The sequence below is a fragment of the Ursus maritimus genome, unplaced genomic scaffold (genome assembly GCF_017311325.1).
Source record: "Ursus maritimus isolate PB19 unplaced genomic scaffold, ASM1731132v1 scaffold_12, whole genome shotgun sequence".
In the NCBI taxonomy this organism is placed as follows: domain Eukaryota; kingdom Metazoa; phylum Chordata; class Mammalia; order Carnivora; family Ursidae; genus Ursus; species Ursus maritimus.
This window is the reverse complement of record NW_024423564.1, coordinates 53,681,217-53,702,425: the sequence shown is the minus strand read 5'-3', so window position 1 is coordinate 53,702,425 and position 21,209 is coordinate 53,681,217. Positions and strand designations below refer to the sequence as shown.

The 21,209-nt window shown below is 40.9% G+C and overlaps 1 protein-coding gene across 2 annotated transcripts in view; it reads left to right on the top strand.

Moving 5' to 3' along the window:
• Positions 1-21,209, top strand: part of PATJ (PATJ crumbs cell polarity complex component) — a 336,896-nt gene that overhangs the window by 296,042 nt on the left and 19,645 nt on the right. For both annotated transcript variants that reach the window (XM_040627217.1, XM_040627218.1), the window contains exons 36-42: positions 4,905-5,098; positions 7,270-7,417; positions 8,511-8,597; positions 12,006-12,120; positions 12,850-12,887; positions 16,873-16,995; positions 17,717-17,821. In XM_040627217.1, the coding sequence (XP_040483151.1) occupies positions 4,905-5,098; positions 7,270-7,417; positions 8,511-8,597; positions 12,006-12,120; positions 12,850-12,887; positions 16,873-16,995; positions 17,717-17,821 (810 nt within the window). The remainder of the gene's footprint in view (positions 1-4,904; positions 5,099-7,269; positions 7,418-8,510; positions 8,598-12,005; positions 12,121-12,849; positions 12,888-16,872; positions 16,996-17,716; positions 17,822-21,209) is intronic.

Genomic DNA, 21,209 nt, shown 5'->3' with positions numbered 1-21,209 from the left:
TCTAGTTGATGAAAATGTAGAATCTTCTCCTTTAGGTGGTACATGGTACTTATTAATAATTTGAAATGGTTAGCTTGCCTCTTTCAAATGGACTCTCAATTAGCAAAGGCATTAAAGCCTTTTAAAAAATGCCAAGGCAGGCAGTGTCTAAACTAGGGAACGGATGAGTGGCAGGTCAATGCCAGGCATTCTGGTAGGTGGAACGAAAGAGCTTTTTTGATGGTGTGAAACCTTTAGGCAACATTTATTTCTTTCATTGGATGAATTTAATTGAATAGTTAACATTTTATGGTGGGCATGTGCATTTTTGCTTTGCAGCTTTAATACAGCACATTATGAATGACATCATAGAATTTTATTTTCCCTTTGGTGGTTCAAGTCTGCCTCCCAAGATGAAACCACAGATATAATTAAGGGCAGAAAATACAGGCAAGAAGGAGTTAAAGGAGAAGCCAGGCTTATTGCAAATTAAATTCAGGGTTTCTCTGCAGACTTTTACTGTGCTTCATCATTGGATTAGGACATATTCCCAGTACATTCATTAAGGCGCAAGTGTATGAGGTTAGAAAAATAAGCGAGACCTCTTTGGGAATTGGCTTGACTGCTTTAGCGTACAACACTGGTTTTTAGTGGTCAGAAGTTTTGAGGGTTTTTTCCTCCCTAGGTTTTCTAATTAACTGGTGTTATTGTAATTGGCTCTGTAAAATAAATAGATTGAATATTCAAGAGTACAGTTGCATACATGCCTAGATACTTATGTGATCTGTAAGCCCATGAATTATTCTATAATGGTCACTTGAAACAAAATCTAATATGTGCATTTCCTTGATTATGGTGATGGTTGCATAGGTTTAAATCACATAAATTCACAGTATAAATTGGGCACTTTAAATATAGTTTATCTCAAATGAAAAAAAAAAGGAAAAAAAATAAATATAGTTTATCTCATAATAGTTATACCTCAATAAAAAACTTTCTTAAAAAAAAGTTTTTTAAAACTGTATCTATTTGTATTGGATAGACCTCAGCCGTAGCTGCTGTCTTCTGTAAAGTATATTCACATACAAGGGAACACTCGGGACAGGTTAACATGAAGAAAGCAACTGAATTACAATACCCGATATGGACGGATGGTCTACACTTCTCATTAAAGATGACCAGGACATAATGTAACACTGTGTGTCAACTAGAAAGTTATTTTTTTTTAATTGGTCAGGACAGGCTGTTCTTTTACCCCATGCAGTATCTAGTCCACAAGAGCATATGGTGTGTTTAGTTAAGAAATAGCTGTTTGGTCAAGTGACATGTTTCTTTTCTAAGCAACTTAGGCCCCACATTTGGACTTGTTCTAGTTGTGGTCGATGTGTATAGATGCATAATGATGCCTAATCAGCCTGTGGCCTGCAGGTTTGTCTTAAGAAGACAGGCCAGCTTCGGTGGTATATTTCAAGACCATGAAACCAGAGAACTCTACACCAGTGGAGTTTCTTTCCAGACAGTGGCCTTTCTGCTTATGAGAGTCCTCTGCATTGGCAGCTGGTCTTTCATGGTTTTAATTCTATCCTCATGTGAAAATTAGGATAAGCCATGGGGCACCTGGCTGGCTCAGTCAGTAGAGCACACGACTCTTAATCTTGGGGCTGTGGGTTCGAGCCCCAAGTTGAGTGTAGAGATTACTTAAAAAAATAACAACAACTGGGACAAGCCAGATTTTGCTTGCAAAGATATAGTCCAATAATGTTTTAGCACAGCAAGATTAATTATTCCATAATTATCATGGACTGCCTTCTTTCTGATTCTGTTTTTAAAGTCAGTCCCTCAGGGCATCTGGGTGGCTCAGTCGGTTAAGTGTCAGACTTGATTTTGGCTCAGGTCATGAACTCAGGGTTGTGAGATCGAGCCCTGCATTGGGCTCTGCACTGGGCATGGTGCCTGCTTAAGATTCTACCTCTCCCCACCATCCCATGCACATGCACGTTAGCTCTTCCTAAAAAAACCAACCAAACAAACAAACAAACAAATAAAGTCCCTCATCTAACCCTACCCCTACTTCCATCATCCTCTTCTATTTTTGTGCATGTGGGAGCAGAAAGAGTAGAGGGCTAATGCCTGAACTAAAATAGCGAGGAACTGCTGCCTAGTTTGGTTATTCTTTCCTTCTAAAGCAGTGGTTCACCCACTTCCTCGTCCTACCCAAGAGATGTGGTACACATCCATTGACAACTGGGGCCTCCTATGGCTCTTTGTCTCAAATAGGGAGCCCTGCTATTACCACCCGTGCAATCGATGCTCTAAATAATGCATATAGTGCTTCTGTAAGGCACTTAAGGTAATACATCACTCCACAATATTCAAGCTACGTGGCGATATTTCTCTGATGATTCCTGGTGCATTTAGTGGTGCCTCTTGATAAGCAGAGGAGGAAATGAAAACTATGAACTTGGAGCAGATTACTTGGATTTGAGCAGGCATCGTAATCCTGGAATTTAGTATAAATGGCTTTTATAATATTAGTTTCATGACAGTGCTTTTTATTGGAAGTATAATTGTCAGGGCCTTTCAAAAGGTATTTTAGAGGCTTAAGAGAATTCACCTTCAATCCGTGGAAGTAACTGTGCTGCAGTGGAGTAACAGAAGTGGTCTTGTGTGCCATCTATTGGAATACGGGAAAATAATCAGCTCAGACCACATTTTCTAAAGACACTGTTTTCCCCTTTGTTCTATGGATTTACCTCTCAAACAATGAGAATGCAGCATGGGCCCTAAGTAACAGTGGATGCTGGCACTGACAGAAAACAGTCCTGACTAGGGTTACTTCAGTCCCCCATAAATTACCAACTTCTAACTTACGCTGAGCTTAACTGCGGGCCAAGTCCTGTCCGAATGTCTGAGAGGGTTTATTTCACTTAATCCTCACAACACTAAGTAGATACTGTCTCCAATTCATAGAGGACACAGTTGAAGCATGTACATGAGGTTTCACAGAGTAAGTTAGAATCAGTGCTTAAATTGAAGCCCATCTGTATCCAAAACCCATGCTTAACCACTGTTTTTTGGTTTTTTCACTTTTTTTAAAGATTTTTATTTATTTATTTATTTATTTATTTATTTATTTATTTATTTATTTGACAGAGAGAGAAAGACAGCCAGCGAGAGAGGGAACACAAGCAGGGGGAGTGGGAGAGGGAGAAGCAGGCTCCCAGCAGAGGAGCCTGATGTGGGGCTCGATCCCAGAATGGCGGGATCACGCCCTGAGCCGAAGGCAGATGCTTAACGACTGAGCCACCCAGGCGCCCTTCAATTTTTCTTTTTAAGTAAGCTCCAAGCCCAACATGGGGCTTGAACTCACAACCCTGGGATAAGAGTCGCATGCTCTACCGACTGAGCCAGCCAGGCGCCCCTTAACCAGTATTATGCTGGATGTAATTAGTCTAAGTGAGAACACAAACCCAAGATATACCAGAAATGATAAAAGCACCTTGAAAATTAGGCTTTTCAAACATTTTTCTGGCTCATAGAATCAGCTTTAAATAATAGCTCAAAACTCACCTTCTCCGAGAAGGGCTCATTGCTCTCTTCTCCCTTCTCTGTAACCATTCTTCATGCCACGAGTCATTCATCTTTGGAATGTTAGCACTGGGGAAGCCTGAGACCAGTCCCTCACTGGACAGATGAAGGATGGGAGGACCAGAGATAAGCCTGACCTGCCCAGGACACACAGGGAATGACTAGAATGTGGAGTGGAACCGGCATAGTGAGGGACCTCTTCCATTCTGCCATCCCCCCGGCCATGACCTGGGCCTGATCTTCCCTTCGTTTGGCTTGTTTCCTAGCTGTGACCTTGAGGGAGTGACCCATGACTCCCTTCCTTTGAGTGCTCGGCCATTCTGTCCCTCAGTCTCTCCCTTGTGTTAAATCCACTAATCCACAGCGCTACTTGACTCTCTGTGGCAGGGGGCTCCAGGAACTCATTCTGAGAGGAAGGTGAGGCAGAATGGTGTAGAGACTAAGGGTGGGAACACAGTCTGGGTTCAAACTGTGACTCGCCCATCTGCTCGCTGTGTAACCTTGGTCAAGTCTCTTAGCCTCTTCATGCCTTACCGTCCTCATCTGTAAAATGGTAATGGGACCTATTTCAGAGAGTTAATATAGGGATTAAATGAGTAAATATTTATAAAGGGTTGATTCGCAAGCACTACACAAACATTTGTTAAGGAAAAAAAAATAAGTTGGCTATGATCCCCGTTTAGCCAACGAGGAAGCAGAGGCTTGCAAGAGGTGACACGGCTTGTCTACAGTCGCATGATTTGCCAGAAGCAGAGCCATGGCCTTATTCAGTGCTGTTGCCAGTATAGTTTGTCTCTAACTCGTGGTCCTGTTTGTGCCCACTCAGATCCAGGTTCAGAAGAGTGTACTTCAAGGGGCTTTTGACGCTGTTGAAAATCTCTCATTTCCTTCCTACTTATTCTAAAGTCGTTGTGATGTCTGCAATTAAGAGTGAGGATGTCAAATTCAATAAGCGAACTGAGTTTAAAAATGCTGACCAAACACTAATGTTTATTTCCCTTTCAACCTCAGTTAAATGAGCCAGTCAGCCCCTTGCACCCCTCCTGCTCCCTCTCGCCCTCCCTCCCCAACCATGTTGGTCCCATAGTAAAGTTCACAGCTATGCAAAATTGCATTATTGTGTGTACTAAGCTTTTTGGGGGCTTGGGGGAAGCATAAGGGTTAACCTCCTTTACACATGAAGCAGCTACTACCACTAGTAGTCACTGCCTGTGTGCCTCGGGAATGGCTGGAAATTTCTAGAGGTTTTCCACTGGTTGGATTAAGGAGCTCAGCAGACAGAGCAGCCATAGAGGCCTCTGCGGTCAGCAGCCCATCTCAGATGCCCGTTGTTCCAGGTTAATGGGATTGACCTGAGAAGCGCCAGCCACGAAGAAGCCATCACAGCCCTGAGGCAGACCCCCCAGAAGGTGCGACTGGTGGTGTATAGAGATGAGGCACACTACAGGGATGAGGAGAACTTGGAGATTTTCCCGGTGCTTCTGCAGAAAAAGGCTGGCCGAGGACTGGGTCTGAGCATTGTTGGGAAACGGTAAGGAAATACAAGTTAGGACAGATTGGCCTGTCCCCCCGGAGCCCTAGGGAGCCTACGAACACCAGATAAAGTCTTGTGTAAACTAATAATATGGTTTATAAAATTAACCTATTTATAAATATTAGAGTGACCTTAACCTAAGCAAGATCTTAACCGGGAAAGCATGTGTCATATGAAGATAGAACTCAAAGCCCAATCAACCCAGACTGTATTTGTTCCCATATAGGATAAGAACAGAGTCAGAAAGGGTTTTTCACCTTGGAGTCCCTTAGGGTGAATTAAAGACACCATACCCGAGAAACAGCAAATATCAAGAGAGAGGTTTATGCAGTCTTGGGTTAAGAAAATTGCTCTGCCATGGAGTACCATGTGAATTTCATGCTATGTTAACTACAACTAGTTGGTGAGTTTCAAAAATTAGCTGAGAGATGTAGTTGAGAGACAAATGTAAATTTTTCATGAGAGTAGTTTTCATTAAGAAAGTTGTCCCCAAAGAAGAACTTGCAACAAAAATGTAGGTAGATCCTGTTGGCTAGGCTTTTCTTTTGAAGTCTGGGCTGCTTACCCATATGATGGGCATTATAGAATAATAGTAGCAGATTAGAGAAGTAAGTAAATCTTGAAACTGCAATTCCAGCTTCCATGGTTTACTGGTTTTCGATATTTAGTGCGTATTTATTCCAACAGGGCCGCAAGGTTTCCAAGTGACATCCCGATGTCACTTGGCCTTAATGATTATCAGCCATCTTCCTAGGAAGAATTGAAGTTGTTTTTTCATATATTATGTCTCGTGCCCTCCCAGACCTCTGATGGCTAGCCTAGTGCTTTTTTCCAGCAGTCCAAGCCATTATTAAAATAAAAATATCAGTGACAGTTTTTGAGAGCACTGATTTTGTGCCAGGTACTGTGCTGTCATGATCATCACTCTGAAAATGCATTGTAAATCAAAAAAGCTGAGACTCCTATTTCTTAATACATTCAAGGCACACCTGGGTGCAGAGCACCTGACAGAGCCCATGTTGAAGTTTGCTTGCTGGTTGTGACACATACATATGCCTGGGGAGATTCCACTTAGAGGAATGTGTTTTACTTTCTTGTCTTGTGCTGGATTGATAAAACAGTCTTCATACAGCACTAGTATTTCAGATTGAGTTTATAAGGAACAGTCACATTCCTGAGCCCAGAAAGTTCCACTGTGAAAGGTCAGGTATATAAACTCTCACGATTCGTAATTCTTTGACTTAGCGATTCCATGACTAGAAGTGTATTCTAATGGTATGCTTGTAGATATTGTATCCATTGCACATTGTTTACAATAGCTAGTGAATGACAATAACTTGTATATTTTTTATCAATAGTTTAGTTATCGTGAAATTGAGGAACATCTGTAGAATAGTATACAGCCCTAAAAAACAATGAGGAAGCCCCAGGTGCTCATAAAGACCAATTCCAAGGTGTATCAAGTGAAAAAGATAAAGAAAATAAAACTGGAAGAAAAAACTCTGGAGGAGAATATGTGTGTGTATATCTGTTCACACACATATGTGCTATACGTACATGCATTTGCTGATGTATACACAGACTATCTCTTGGAGATACACAAGAAGAAGGGAACATACTGGTTACCTCTGAAAAAGGAACTTGGGGACTGGGGAACAGAAGTGAGGGGGAGACTTTTCAACCTCTTTCTCTACTTTTTAACCTCTTGAATTTTGAGACATACATTTATTTACTCCTCAAACAAGTAAATATAATTAAAACCATAATAAAGGAAGGAATAGAGAGTGAGAAACCAGAACAGATCAGATGCTAATAATTGAGCTGATCTATAAGGAAATAACTTGTACATTTTAAGAGTACTTAACTCTGCTTTTTAAAGTGGATTTCCATTTCATTTCACTAAGATTATCCTCTTGCAGAAATGATGCCCTTGGGCCAATAAAAATGAATATTACAGTAGGCAGCATAAATAGTAATAAACTATTTAAAGGGCAAGCACTCTGAGGTTTATCATTTTGGAAGTCAGTGATATTACTGGATGAGATGGCTTTGTAGGACCCTTATTCCAAGCTTTAGGATTTAGTGAAACTGTATAGAATGTCCATAATCTCAGATTTGCTCAGAAGTACTAAATTGTGCCATTACCCACTGCTTTGTGGTATTCACAGAAATGGAAGTGGAGTGTTTATTTCTGACATCGTGAAAGGTGGAGCTGCAGACCTTGATAGGAGATTGATTCAGGGAGATCAGATCTTATCTGTGAATGGGGAGGACATGAGAAATGCCTCACAGGAGACAGTGGCCACTGTCCTCAAGGTGAGTCCTCAGGCTGCTGTCTGCCCGGCTGGTATAACTGACGTCCAGAGGGAACCGGTCTCATCTAGCTTGGTTATAAAATGGGTTCGACTTTATGCTAACCCTGGTTTTCACTAGAGATCTAATCTCTGATTTTTTTAACCCATCATAAGTAGCTTTACAAGAAGGCTGTTACGTTGACTTAACAGGATTGACGAGAAACCTCTTTGGGGATTTCTAAGCTAGTTTTTATATTTGTGAGAAACCAAGTACCCACAATTACCTTCCAGATGCATTAGATGGAATAAGTTCTCCTGGAATCCAAAAATTCATCCTTCTCTCTCTAAAGTGGTATTGTCATGAATGTACCAAATTCAGCTTTTATTGCTTGAGGGACCATTAAAGACTATCCAGTCTTATCCAGACCAACTCCTGTTTCACAAATGAAGTTTGAAAAAGTAGAGCAGCACACCCAAGATGACAAGGATCTGCTTGAGTGGGTTTCCCACCACGCACGCTGTTTCTCACTGAAGTTGCAGAGAGGCTGGGTTCAGAATTCCCTTCCGGGTGCCTCTGCCACATGGGCGCTGCCTCCCTTGGAGGAAACGGATCCAATAAAAATTCTTGTAAATTTCCATTCACCTATAACCAGCTGCATCTTATACTGTTTCACAAATAGCTGTGGAAGTTTTTGCAAACACAAATGAACCTTGTTTATTTTACAATCCTGATTTCCAAGTGTAGTCAGCAGTTATGACTTATGAGAGAATGTGTTATTTGTAGATTACCTCTATGATTTTTCTGTGCTCCTTTCACTACTTTTTCTTAATTATTTCACTGCTCATGAATACTTTCATCAGAAGGGAGAAGGAAGAGGTGAATTGAAATGTAATCCTCTTACCATGTTTAAAGAAGTCATGAAGTCATGAGATGAATACCACAAAGTTGATGAATTTTTGTTATTTTGTGTGATTTTTTTGCTTACTGAATTTCCTTTTTTTCCCCTTGCTTTCATCACCCATTTACAATTCTTGGTGCAGAGATGATTGGACTCTCTGCCATGATAATTTAGAATATAAATGCTGTTTTTCACCTCTTTTCTTGTCTTCCCAAGTGTGCACAGGGGCTGGTGCAGCTAGAGATTGGAAGACTCCGAGCTGGTTCCTGGACCTCCTCGAGGAAGACCTCACAGAACAGTCAGGTTGTTGATGGCTTCCTGTCAGACTGACTCACTCACCTATCCCCACCGGGAGAAAGCCCCCCATTTCATAAATGATTGGAAATAATGTATACTAGACAGCATATTCGCAAGACCACGTTCAGTGCATTTTCATGTGTTTGAAATAAAAATGAAAGGTGGAATAGAAATTCATTAATATTCGTTAATCCCTAGATTTTTCTCTTCTTTATTGCCTGCCAGTGTTTCCTTAGAACCACTTTTCTCGTCCACTAGTAGTTCTGTATTGCCCATGCATGCATGTACACAGCTGTGTTTATTTAAAAAAAAAGAAAGAAAGAAGCAACATCTGGTGGCAATTTGACCCTCATTAGCACAACATTGTTCTATTCATTCAATTAAATATTGCTATAAAGTTAACTTGTGAATAGCCACTCACACATGCTGAGGGCAATTAATGGCATATTCCTAAGAGAGCAAAGTGTGGGGGGTTCTCTTCTGAGAGGGAGGCCTTAATGGGTGATATTTTGTAGGTTAGCAAGCATCTTACGTTTATTTGCAAGGCTGATGTAAGTGCCACATTTTTTTTAACAAAGTATATTTCAAAGTTTTGGGATTTTTTGTTTTGTTTTGTTTTCATTATGATGGCTGACAAAATCAAGATGGTAGACTATATGTTTGTCCCATTTGGTATATAATGAAGCTGTAGAAACTTAACATGTGACCTCCATCTCCTTTGTGGGTTATAGATGGGCCTTTGTTTTGAGGTTAAAAGCATGAGTTTTGGTCCCCTCCCTGGCTGCCTTAGACTTAAAACCTCTCCAAGGCCTTTGTTCAGAAGTCGTTCTGAGTTTGTGGTTAGCACACAGAAGCTTCTGGAATGCTATGAACTGCTTCCTTTGCTCCACTAGAAAGTGGGTGAAGAAAAATACCATTGTTCAGCTAGGATCCCAGGCTAGCTATCTTGTTTTAGAGAATCTTCAAAAAAGTGAAACCCAATAAACATCATATTAAGCTTAGAATATATTTTCTCTTTCATTTCTGGCCTCCACAATGAGCAGCAAATACCATGAGTACTCAGACCCAGTGTCGCATTGCGACTCCAGGAGCAAATGGTTGATAATGATTCTGAGCAGACTTGTATCAACAGTGGGAACTTCAGTTGCAAAAATAGTTGTCTCAGCGTCTTCCTCAGTGGAAGTTCCACTTGTTGAGGATTTCACTAAAGCCTTGTTGTACGCAGGTTAGAATTCAGACTGAACAATACTGGCAATAAGATTTTTCTTCTTTGGAGCATATGGGAGGGTGCCACAGGGGAGGCTCGTTGAATCTCACTGCACAAGGAGTTTGATAGGTTGAAAAGAGGAAGAAGGCATCCCAGACAGATGGAACAACATATGCAAAAGCATAAAGGGATACAAAGAATCCCACTATTTTAAGAAAAGTTTGAACCGAAGGCTGAGGTAGTAGGTAGAACTAGATTTCTGTCCTTGAGGAACATGTGTAAGAATGTCTTAGTGGTTAATAAAGTTCACACTCAAGTTAAATACAGAGCTAACAAATTTAGAAGCTCTATTATTAAGTGTCAATAAAACCATCATCACCATTTAGCTCATCTATAAATGTGAGCTGTCCTATTTTGGAAACCTAAGACAAAGTATCAAACACTTATCTAACCTTCTGGCACGGAATTTTTACCTGAGGGGGCAGAAGTTTAATTCCGCTTTTTAAAAAACAGTAAATATGTTTTATCCTTACTTTGTCCTTAAAATTTTGGCTGAGATGATAGGAGAGTCTGCAGTGATATTTGGCTAATTGAAAGAAGGCTCATAGCCAACTGTGAAAAGGAAATGGCCTCCATTATCACAAGCTGAAGACCAGCCCCTGACCTGACTGGAGAAAAAGAGGATCCCGTTCCCAGGCATTTCTACCTTCAGACCCTCTAGGGGCACAGATTTTTTTCTGAGCAATTATAAGATGGGGAGATAAATGTCTTCTTTTGAGGGCCAAGGAGAATTATGATTTGTTGACTTGGCCTGGAGAAAGTGGGTTCATTAAGAGGGATCTTCTATTGTTGGGGCCACCAAGCCTCTTTTTTTTTAAATGTCTTTTCCCACCAACCAGAAAAGAGTGTCTTTACTCTGCCGAGGAAAGTGTGTCATGGAAGAGCACTTGAAAAATCTTTTCCTCAGGTAACTGAGGGAACACTTCATATTTATAAAGGCCATGGCAAACACATTGTTCTAAGATTTTTTTTAGGCAAAAGTTATAATATGCTATCCTCCCTGAATTCTGAATATTTTTATAGCACTATTGATTTAAATCAAAAATATAGAAAACACTCCTTTAAATATATATATCCACTGTGAAGTGTATGATGTCTATAACTTACTTTGAAATGAATTTTTAAAAAAATGATGAATAGATGAATGAATATGTGATAAAGAAAATCCAGCGAAGTATTGATTGTGGAATCTAGGTGGCATGCATATGAATATCAGCTATATAATTTACCTTTTCTTTATGTTTGAGTATTTTCATACTTAGGGAATTAAAATATTAAACAACTATGCATCATAGAACTAAGGAATTGGATCAAATTATAATTTATCAGATTATAATTGTGATCTTAGGTTTAGCTTAAAATTTTGAGGCAATTAGGCATAACCTTGATAATTTGGTAGAAAACATTCTTTATTCATTATTGGTTACTTTTTGGGTGGGGGGGTTACATTATTTTCTGCATTGGAAAGGTCCTCCACTGTGTATATGATTCTCATTGAATAGCTACTAGCCATACATGACTATACAGTGTAGACCTCAAATATTTATTTAAATGAATAAAAGGACAATAATGGAAGTATAACAGATTGGGCTCCATTACCACTGACTCTAGGAAAATCTTTGAGAAAAAAAATTTAACCCACTCCTAAGACAAAATATTCCCTTGATATTTGCTGCTTTCTCCTACAACTGAGGAGAAAGTTTCTGTTAGTCAAGATTTTATGATACTTGTTTTAGCAAAACAGATCATGTAATTTGGGTAATAAGGTAATAAATGTTGACTGCAGCCCCAAATGACACACAGCACCATTAACTGATCATATATCAACAGTACGTAACAACAACCTAGGAAAATGGTTTTTTATTTCATGGGGAGCAAGAAAAGCTTAAATTATTGCATGTTTGCTATCTTGATGATTGAAACCATATATAAAACTCATATAAGGGGGAAGGCAACGGAAAAATGTCAAATGGGATTGGGTTGGAGTGGTAAGAGAGTGTGAGGAGGGGTCACTTCTGTTTTCTTTTTTAGCCTCTACAGACTTTTCTGTCACATGGTTATGGCTACTTTGTAATTAAAATACTAAGTCTGAATTTTTAAGACCAAGTCAGTGTGTGAGCACAGCTGACGGTGGGATTTCTTTCCAGGGAAGCCAGCAGAGCGCACATAGCAGCTTCCCTCCCTCCCTGGCTCCTGTCATCACCAGCCTGCAGAATCTGGTCGGCACAAAAAGAGCTACAGATCCTTCCCCCAAAAGTTCAGGTATGATTTGGACACACATCCAGCAGGACCTGTGACCCGATTTTTTAAAGTATTAATATTTTTTAAAAACAATTTCTTCACCCTCAATTCAGATACGTTGAAATCTTCAAACGTGTCCACCTACGCCCCAAGCTTGATGAAAAGCCTGTTCTAAAGGAAGGAAAGCCATAGAGACTCATTTTGGGAACGTGCCTTTAACTGTACAAGAATCACATGAAAACCAGGAAAGCGGAAATCTAAACTACTTCAGAGAGGAAAACCATTTCCCAAAGAGAAAAATTTCAAATGACAGGTCACTTGAGGAAGGTCAAAGCGCATATACCATTGCGGGTAGGGCAGGGCAAGGAGTCCTTTTTAAGCCTTTCCTTGAGGAGAGGGTTGTCTTCGATCAAGGCAGGAAAACGGACAGTGACACAGAGATAGCCCATCCCCCAAGCCACTCAGGCACCATATCCCCGGCATCTCCTGGTACCGCCGTCAGCTTCTGTCACACCACGTGGTTATGACCACATCTACCTCAAACAGAGGGCCTCTTTAAAATAGCCCCCCTTCAATGGTTACCGGTTTGGATTTTGAGAAAGTATGTGATAACTGTTCATATTCTGTCTTGAAAGGCCTAGAAAATGATACTATTTTTTAAAGGATAATATTTTTATAGGAGAATATTAAATCCTAACTGTGTTATCTCTTTATTTTAAAAAGTTAATTGTGTTGCTTCCTTATTTGTAGGCACAGATATGGGACCAAGGACCGTTGAGATCATCAGGGTAGGTCAATAATTTTGCTGTTTTTCAGATTTGTGTTGTATTTCCCTTAAAATGAATACAATTTGTTGGATTGTTAGTGTGCTCTTTTAAGTTACGGAAGGCCTGAAATGGTGTGTGTGACATACATAGACTTAGAAGTACAGTAAAGCCACATAGAGGACCATTGCGAGTTTGTTGGTATATCCCATCCACTATGTTTTGTGCATGTATTTAAGTTTATAAAACAAACCAAAAAAAAAAAAAAAGGTATCATATTAAACATACTCCTGTAGCTTGTCTTTTTCACTTTTTTTTTTTTAAGATTTGTTTATTTAGAGAGAGAGCGTGTGCACAAGCAGGGGGAGGGGCAGAGGGAGAGAATCTCAAGCAGACTCCATGACAAGCCTGGAGCCCGATGCGGGGCTTGATCCCAGGACCCTGAGATCACAGCCTGAGCTGAAATCGAGAGTCAGACACTTAACCAGCTGAGCCACCCAGGTGCCCCTGTCCCATTTAAGGATGAACTTTTAGCCATGCTGATATTTTTTGACAGCACACAGCATGATTTTATTGGTTGCATAGGATTCCATCATATAAATGTGCTGTGATTTTCTTAATCAGCTTCTTCCGACTAAACAATTAGCCTATTTCTCAACTTTTGCTCCTTTATAGCAACATCCTTGTTCTTCTTTTTTTGTCTATATCATGGGTGATTTCCTCAGGACTTGTTCCTAGAAATGGAATTGAGTCAAAAGCCACACTTATTATTTAAAGGCTCTTATGCATATTGCTAAATTGCCTTCTTGAGAAGATTGTGTAAGTTGTATTTAAGTTCATAACGTTGTCAGTCCTGATTTTCAAGCTCTTGCGTGGTATCCAGAATGTTGGAAAGTACTTTGACCACTTTCAACCATTAAATATGGGATTCAAGAAATACTTAAAAAAGAAATTATGACCTTGTTATGATCATGGTTCAACTGCAGTAAAGAGATATCCAGGGGCGCCTGGGTGGCTAAGTCATTAACTGTCTGCCTTCGGCCCAGATCATGATCCCAGAGTCCTGGGGTCGAGCCCCACATCGGGCTCCCTGCTCAGCGGGAAGCCTGCTTCTCCCTCTCCCTCTACCCCTCTTGTGTTCCCTCTCTCGCCATGTGTGTGTGTCTCTCTCTCTCAAATAAATAAATAAAATCTTAAAAAAAAAAAAAAAAAGATATCCAGCTAGCTTAGTTCTCTGGAATCAGTCATAGCTGTGTTTGAAGGCACTCTACCATTTATTAGCTCTGTGACCTTCAGCAAGTTACTCAGTTTTTCTCGTTTGTAGACTGGGGATGACAACACTTACCTCACAAGGTAGATCTTATTGTGTGGATTAAATGAGATAACGCAAGTAGTGTATTTAGCATAGTACCTAGTGCGTCCCAGATGTCCAAGAAGTGTCATTCATTATTACTGACTACAATTTGAAATAAATCTGCTTCATCTGTTCCTAGTATCTTTCCACCATGTGGCAACTCAGATGTACCTATGATGGGAAAGTTAAATCTACCAACGTGTACATAATTATGGATAAATTATGAAAGCGTTATGATGGATTTGAACAAAGCCAAGTTATTCCATAAATTTCTCCTCATTCCAAGGTTTATAAAATATCATTTTATAAAATGGTGCAGTTGGTTGAGCCTCTGATTCTTGGTTTTGGCTCAGGTCATGATCTCACAGCAGTAGGATCAAGCCCCGTGTCAGACACGTGTCAGACTCTGAGCTCAGCAACGAAGTCTGCTTGAGTTTCTCCCTTTCCCCCTCCCACTCAGGCTCACATACACACTCTCTCTCTCAAATAAATGGATGAATCTTAAATATATATGTGTGTGTATGTATATGTAAATATCATTTTATGTTTCCTTAGTCATTTCAGCCACTTTTTTTTTATAGGCTTTTATGAAAAGGCCTGCTCCCAGTAACCATATTCTCCCACACATGTTCCAAGCAGAAACTTTTGTGATGAAACTCTTCTTGCCGTTTTGCGTGCACTGCTCTACTGTTGATGCATTCAAAAAACATAAGCCAGACACAAATGTGTTTGAAAACAGGATATGAATTACCCATGACTGGAGAGGTCAGCTTTGCCATTCTTTTTTTATAAGCATGACATGGCAGCATTAGTAATATTATTAATAGTAAAGAATTCCTCAAACTTATTTGAGTTTTTAAAGTTCTTTCCTATGTGGTTTTTGTTGTCATTTTGTTCTTTTCCCATCTTCCAACTTGATGAGGCAAAATCGAAGCACACTAAGCTGTGTATATTTTTAAATAATCGATTAAAACGTCAGGAGTCTTGCTACCACGTAAGCCCCTTTACCTCACCCACGCCAGTAATATTTATGCCATAGTCGTCATGTTTACATTTACAAAAATTGAGAAACCCACGAAGCAGTGCTATAATTTTTTACTTTCAGCAGTCCTACATATTTTATTTGTTTATTTATTTATTTATTTATTTATTTGAGAGAATGAGAGAGAGAGCACAAGCAGGGACAGAGGGAGAAGCCGACTCCCTGCTGAACATGGAGCCCGATGTGGGGCTTGGTCCCAGGACCCTGAGATCATGACCTGAGCCGAAGACAGATGCTTAAGTGATTAAGCCGCCCGGGTGCCCTGTCCTGCATATGCTGAAAAAAATTGGTCACACTTTCTTTACGTACTGAGCAGTTTAGGATTGTATCGTGGACCTCAGGAATGTTACACTGTATAGACCGTGGAGAGCGTTGATGTTTATGGCTTAGCAGGCAGTCAGCCCACTCGGGTTCAGACTGCAAGTTCCATCTCACCTTCCAGGAGCGGCGGTGCAGCTCCCAGCTCAGGTCTGTGGTGAGCGAAGCGAGTCGCTTAGAATGAAGCCAGAGAATTCTGTGGCTCCCCTTCTCAGGCTCTGTCTACTCCAGCTTTCTTCCTTTATTCTCCAGCCACCGGGGGCCCCTTTGCCTGGTTCCTCTGACCAGCGAGATGGGGCGAGATGGGGCGAGTCAGGCATCCACACAGAGTGTTACCCTTGGCGCCACCTTTCCGGCTCCTAGACCGGCTCTGGTGCTCAGGACAAGGCTGCCAGGAAAACAAGGGCCAGGTCCACCCCCTGCTGCTTTTTCTCCGAGTTTTGGCTCTCCACCACAGTTTGTTTGTGTCTTTACTTTTCCGAAGCCTCAGGTAGTTGTTTGCTGTGTTTGACAGAGTTGTTCATTTTCATCAGCAGGAGAGACGTGCTCTAGCTGAGCGAAAGCCACCAGGCTGAAACTGGAACGCGTCAGTCATTCTTCCCCTGATTTTTAAAATAGTAAAACCCTGTGATACAAATGTGGGGAAAACCTGGACGAGAGCCAGGATCTCTTCACCAGGGTCCGAGCGAGCCAAGCTGCCTCACCTCATAATCTCAGCGGACACTTCCAGCCACATCTTCCTTCTCTCTGCAGACTCCGCTGTCATTCCAGTGGGTGTCCTCTCAGATCTTTTGTTGTAATGCAGCCGTGCAGCTCTTTTAGAGCCAAGTGTGTTTGTTCACACCCAGAAGAGCATGATATGTGTGGCAGTTTAATCATAAACACCATATGAGAACATACTTGCCAAGTCTGCATCAAAATTGGCCACTACACTGAGCAGTAACATAGGGTTGTTTTGTATTTTTTTTGTTTTGTTTTTACTCCTACTGTTGCCTTTTACTGAGCGTCTTCGGTAGGCTAAGACTGCACTGTATCATCTCATTTAATCCTCAAACCAACATAAAGATGGAAACTCTAAGAGGTTAAGGAACTGCCTCGAGACCCTCCCCACCCCCAGCTAATTAAGTGCTAGAGCTGAAAACACAGGTCTCTTCCTGACTCCACAGGCGCTGTGCTTACCTCCCGTTACCCTGGCCTCCTGCATCATGGAAGGAGTCTGTGCGACAGCTGTCCGGGGGCAATCAGGTTGTGGGTTTGTAGTAAATATATGAGCCTGTGTTTTCCGTCTTTTTTAGGAGCTCAGCGATGCCCTGGGAATCAGTATTGCTGGAGGAAAAGGAAGTCCCTTAGGAGATATCCCAATATTTATTGCCATGATTCAGGCCAGTGGTGTGGCTGCACGCACCCAGAAACTTAAGGTAAACAAAAGGAAATGGTGAAGTGCTAACAGCATGTGGTGGGGGACAAAGTTGCAGCCATGGGCGGTTTATTTAAAGTTGGAATTCCAGCAGAGACCCACGCTGAGGGCAAAATGCATTGGAGAAAGTTTACACCTAAAATTCATTAGGTCCCTGGGCATATAAAAATATTATTGTTTGTATCAAAGCTTCTCGATGAAAGAAGCTCATTTGCAAAGCCTCCCATACCATTTTTAGCACTTCATTCCACCCAAAATTAATTTTCACCTGAGAGAGATTTGACCTTAGAATCGTCCTTCAACCAGAAGAATTAATGTTCTTAGGATTTTTTTCCCCATTGCCCCTTAATCTTAACTTAGGTAGGAAAATAAAGGAGAAAATATTTGGCTTCCTCATTAGAGCTTTATTGAACAGTTAATTTGTATGCCTCACTATTACTGGTGAATGGATGTGTGAATCACCACCATTGCCAAAATACAAAAGTGGCCTGCTGTGCCTTCCCCTCATCAAATCTGACCCCCTTCTTGTTTCTCTGATTGGTCTGTATTTGGGGAAAGCCATAAAAATTCCTCATGCTTCTGGAACATGCATGCACAGGAGAAACACAGACTCTTCACAATAGCCACAAATGGGAAATATGACTTACAAAGAATCTTAAGCATTCTCCTCAAATTTAATTTTTCTTAATGATAGTGATTTTCTACCACTTTTGTACTTCCAGGTTGGAGATCGGATTGTCAGCATTAATGGGCAACCTTTGGATGGGCTGTCTCACGCGGATGTGGTTAATCTGCTTAAGAACGCCTACGGGCGCATTATCCTGCAGGTATTGCGATCAATGGAACACGCAGCTGCGCGAGGCAGATAAGTGGTGTGCAAAAAAGATTGAGCGTCACTGGCAGTAGGCATCACCGCCCAGCAGGGTGCTTGCTGATGTGAATTATGAAGGTTGAAAGCAAGAAATTATTATTTTTATTCAGAAATTCTTTAATGCCACCCATACAGGCAGTGAGCATGATTATATGAAAGCATAACAAGGGGAGAAAAATTACTCTTTGCTTCACATGATAAATCAACAAGGCTTTTAGCTTCCAGCGTTCTATTGTAAATCAAAGTTTGTGAGGAATAGCAAATGATTTCTTTTCTTATGCCCAAAAACTGTTACCGAACTGCCCAAACGCTGTTTCTTCCACTCCCTTTAGAGGAAGGAAGAAATACAATGCTCTTTTTCCCCCTAGCATAAATGATTGCCAACACTGTTCAGTTCTCACTGTGTGGTTGTCATCAACTGAGGCAGACAATTGTTTATCAGCTGTGGTCCCCAAGAGTATTGTCCAGATGCACGGAAAAGTATAGCAGGAAGTAGAAATGTGTGCTGTTCGTTACCCCTCCTTCTATTTCAGTACTCTATATGTCTCTGAGATTGACATGGTGCAGTGAGAGGCAGGGTACTGCAGTGAGTTTTGCTAATGAGTTTCTTCCAAAATGTATGATTATAATCACCACACTTCTGCAGGTAGTAGTGAATGCTTTACAGGTGAAAAGAATAAAACCCACCATTTAGTGCCTGAGAGAGGGCTAGCCAGCCCCTCAGATCATTCTAGCCTTCAAATAATAATTTCAGGGGTGCCTGGCTGGCTCAGTCAGTAGAACATGAAGCTCTTGATCTCAAGGTTGCAAATTTGAGCCCCGCATTGGGTATGGAGATTACTTAACACTAAAATCTTGAAAATAATAATTTCAAACTGAAAAGCCATTGCATTGGGGAGAACCAGTTTGTGGTGCTTAACTCTCACATCTCAATGGTCTAAATCCAGAAGGCCAAAACGGACATTATGAAAGTAAACGATGGGGCACCTTGGTGGCTCAGTCGGTTAAGCTCTGACTCTTGAGTTTGGCTCAGGTCATGATCTCGGGGTCAGGGGGTAGAACCCCACGTTGGACTCTGCACTCAGGGGGGAGTCAGCTCAGGATTCTCCCTCCCTCTCCTGCTGCCCCTCTCCCCTCTAAAATCCTTTTAAAAAAATTACTTTCAGCATGTATGAAGGGGATCATAAAAATACTGTCAGTAGTTTCAAGGGAGTTTATGTGATAGGCAACGTATTATTCAGTGATTTGGGTCCCGGGTTTCTGCAGAACGCAAACCAGAACACTGTGTGGACTGGTAGAGTCAGCTTCCCCTCTCCTCCTAGTCCTCACTTTCATGGAACTTAGGCCTCTGCCTCAGATTCCTCCCTCCACCCCACCTCAGTCCCATCAGACCCTGTGTGTCCTTGCTTTTCTTCTGTGCTGCGCTTGTTCTTCCTTCGAGTTATGCTGACCCCTAGAGGCCTAAAAGTGCAACTGCTCAGTCTCTGCCTGGGGACCATTAGTTACACAGAATTTTAAAAGGAAGTTATTTGAATGAATAACTATGTCAAGACAAAAAAAAATGTCTCTCTTAGCAAACTCAGGTATTACCAGTATTTCCATACACCAATATAATTTGTTCAGCTCCTCCTTCTTCACAAAGTAATAAGAAGCCACAATGTAAAACTGTAACATTAACTACAAAAGCACCTTAAATGACAATGAACTCAAGCTCTCCCATGCAGAATTAACACTTCATTCAAATTACCTCTATTCACATACCTTTGAAGGAGTTCCTTATTTTTCCTATTTCTGTATTTTAAGAAAATGACAGTTGGTTTAAAAATTCTCTTGCATTAATCACATTAGTTCATAGTGTTATTTTCTAACCTGTGCTATTAAAAGCTTAATGGAATCCTTTGGGATTTTTACAGTTATAATCTACACAGTTATGGGTATGGAGCATATGTGCTGCCAAAGGCTTTAGACTCAAAACCCGGAAAAATCCTATGTCCTGCATCAGATGCCTTTCAGTTACATAGTGTATTTGCCCTAATTAAAACAATGTGCATATAGTACCAGCAATATAGTTATTACAGCTGACTTGGCATAGGTAATTATTTTTATCAGGTGAGCCAGCCCATTGGCAGAGCAATAGGGAAGGTCAGGTAATTGTGTCTGATGATGTGGAAAAGACTTACTGTCAGTGTATCATGCAAAGCAGTCAGCAACTGCTGGTTGCATGGGGAAGATTAAGGTCTGGGTCAGCAGACTGCAGGATGGTGAAGGGGAAAGAGTGGAAGAGACGACCAACACTTCCAGAAGCTTCTCCCCACAGTATACATTACTGTCTCTGGGTGTTAATAAGCAGGTAGATATTCCTGCCCTTAGAGTCTGATGGTTTCTTATTCTCAATCATAGATTGGTCAGTGGAGACTGATGTGGCTACACGGTGTCATTTTAGATGTTCCCAATTATATTTGTGTTTCTAGTCTGATAGTTTGTCTGGTTAAGCTCTTTTGTCTGTAGAATGACCATGAAACCTTTTTTGGACAAAATCAGGTAACCCAGACTCTCTGCTAGAATTTTTTTTTTTTTTTTGGTACATCTTTCTTTGAGAACACAGAAGATAAAAAGAGCATATCAGAGATTTTTTTTGTCAGTAAAGGAACTTGTGAGGCTTGTTCTGGGTCCATTAAGAAATTTTGCGAACAGTCGAGAGTGTAGCAGAATGGGTGGATTGAGGGAGCACTAACTAAACTAGGGGATATGGGAAGAGGATGTTGGGAGAGAACATTGTAGTTGGAGATGTCCAATAGGCAGAGGAAATTTTACCACCAATACTCAGGGAGACTTCACTGCTGGGAACAGGGTAAATAAAGCCATCTGAGGCTTTTCCATGTCGACATCCCCACTGCCTGGCACATTATTTATCATAGATACTGGTTGAATATGAATGAAAACAGTGTGACAAAGACAGGACGAAGGCTTGGAGTCAACAGCAAGTAGGGAAGGCAGAAGAAGAGTCTGAAATCAGGGAGATTCATTAGGGGTCTGTCTACAAAGTAGTTTGGGAGGCTTTTTGGGGACATTCTCCAGAACAACAACGACAAAATTGATATAAGAGGGTCAAACTGCTGGTTTGGAGAAAGAGAGTGTGTCATATTTATTAAGATAATATAGAGAAAACAGTGACTTCTTTTTGAACCCTCAATTGAAAATGGAAGAGAAAAAGACGTGGGATTAATTCAGGAGATCCAATATCCAACAAATAGGAGTTGCAAAAAGAAAAAAAAATAAGAAAGAAATAAAATAAATCTTAGCTTAAGGTCCATAAATCTAAGCAGGATAAATAAGTATAATAC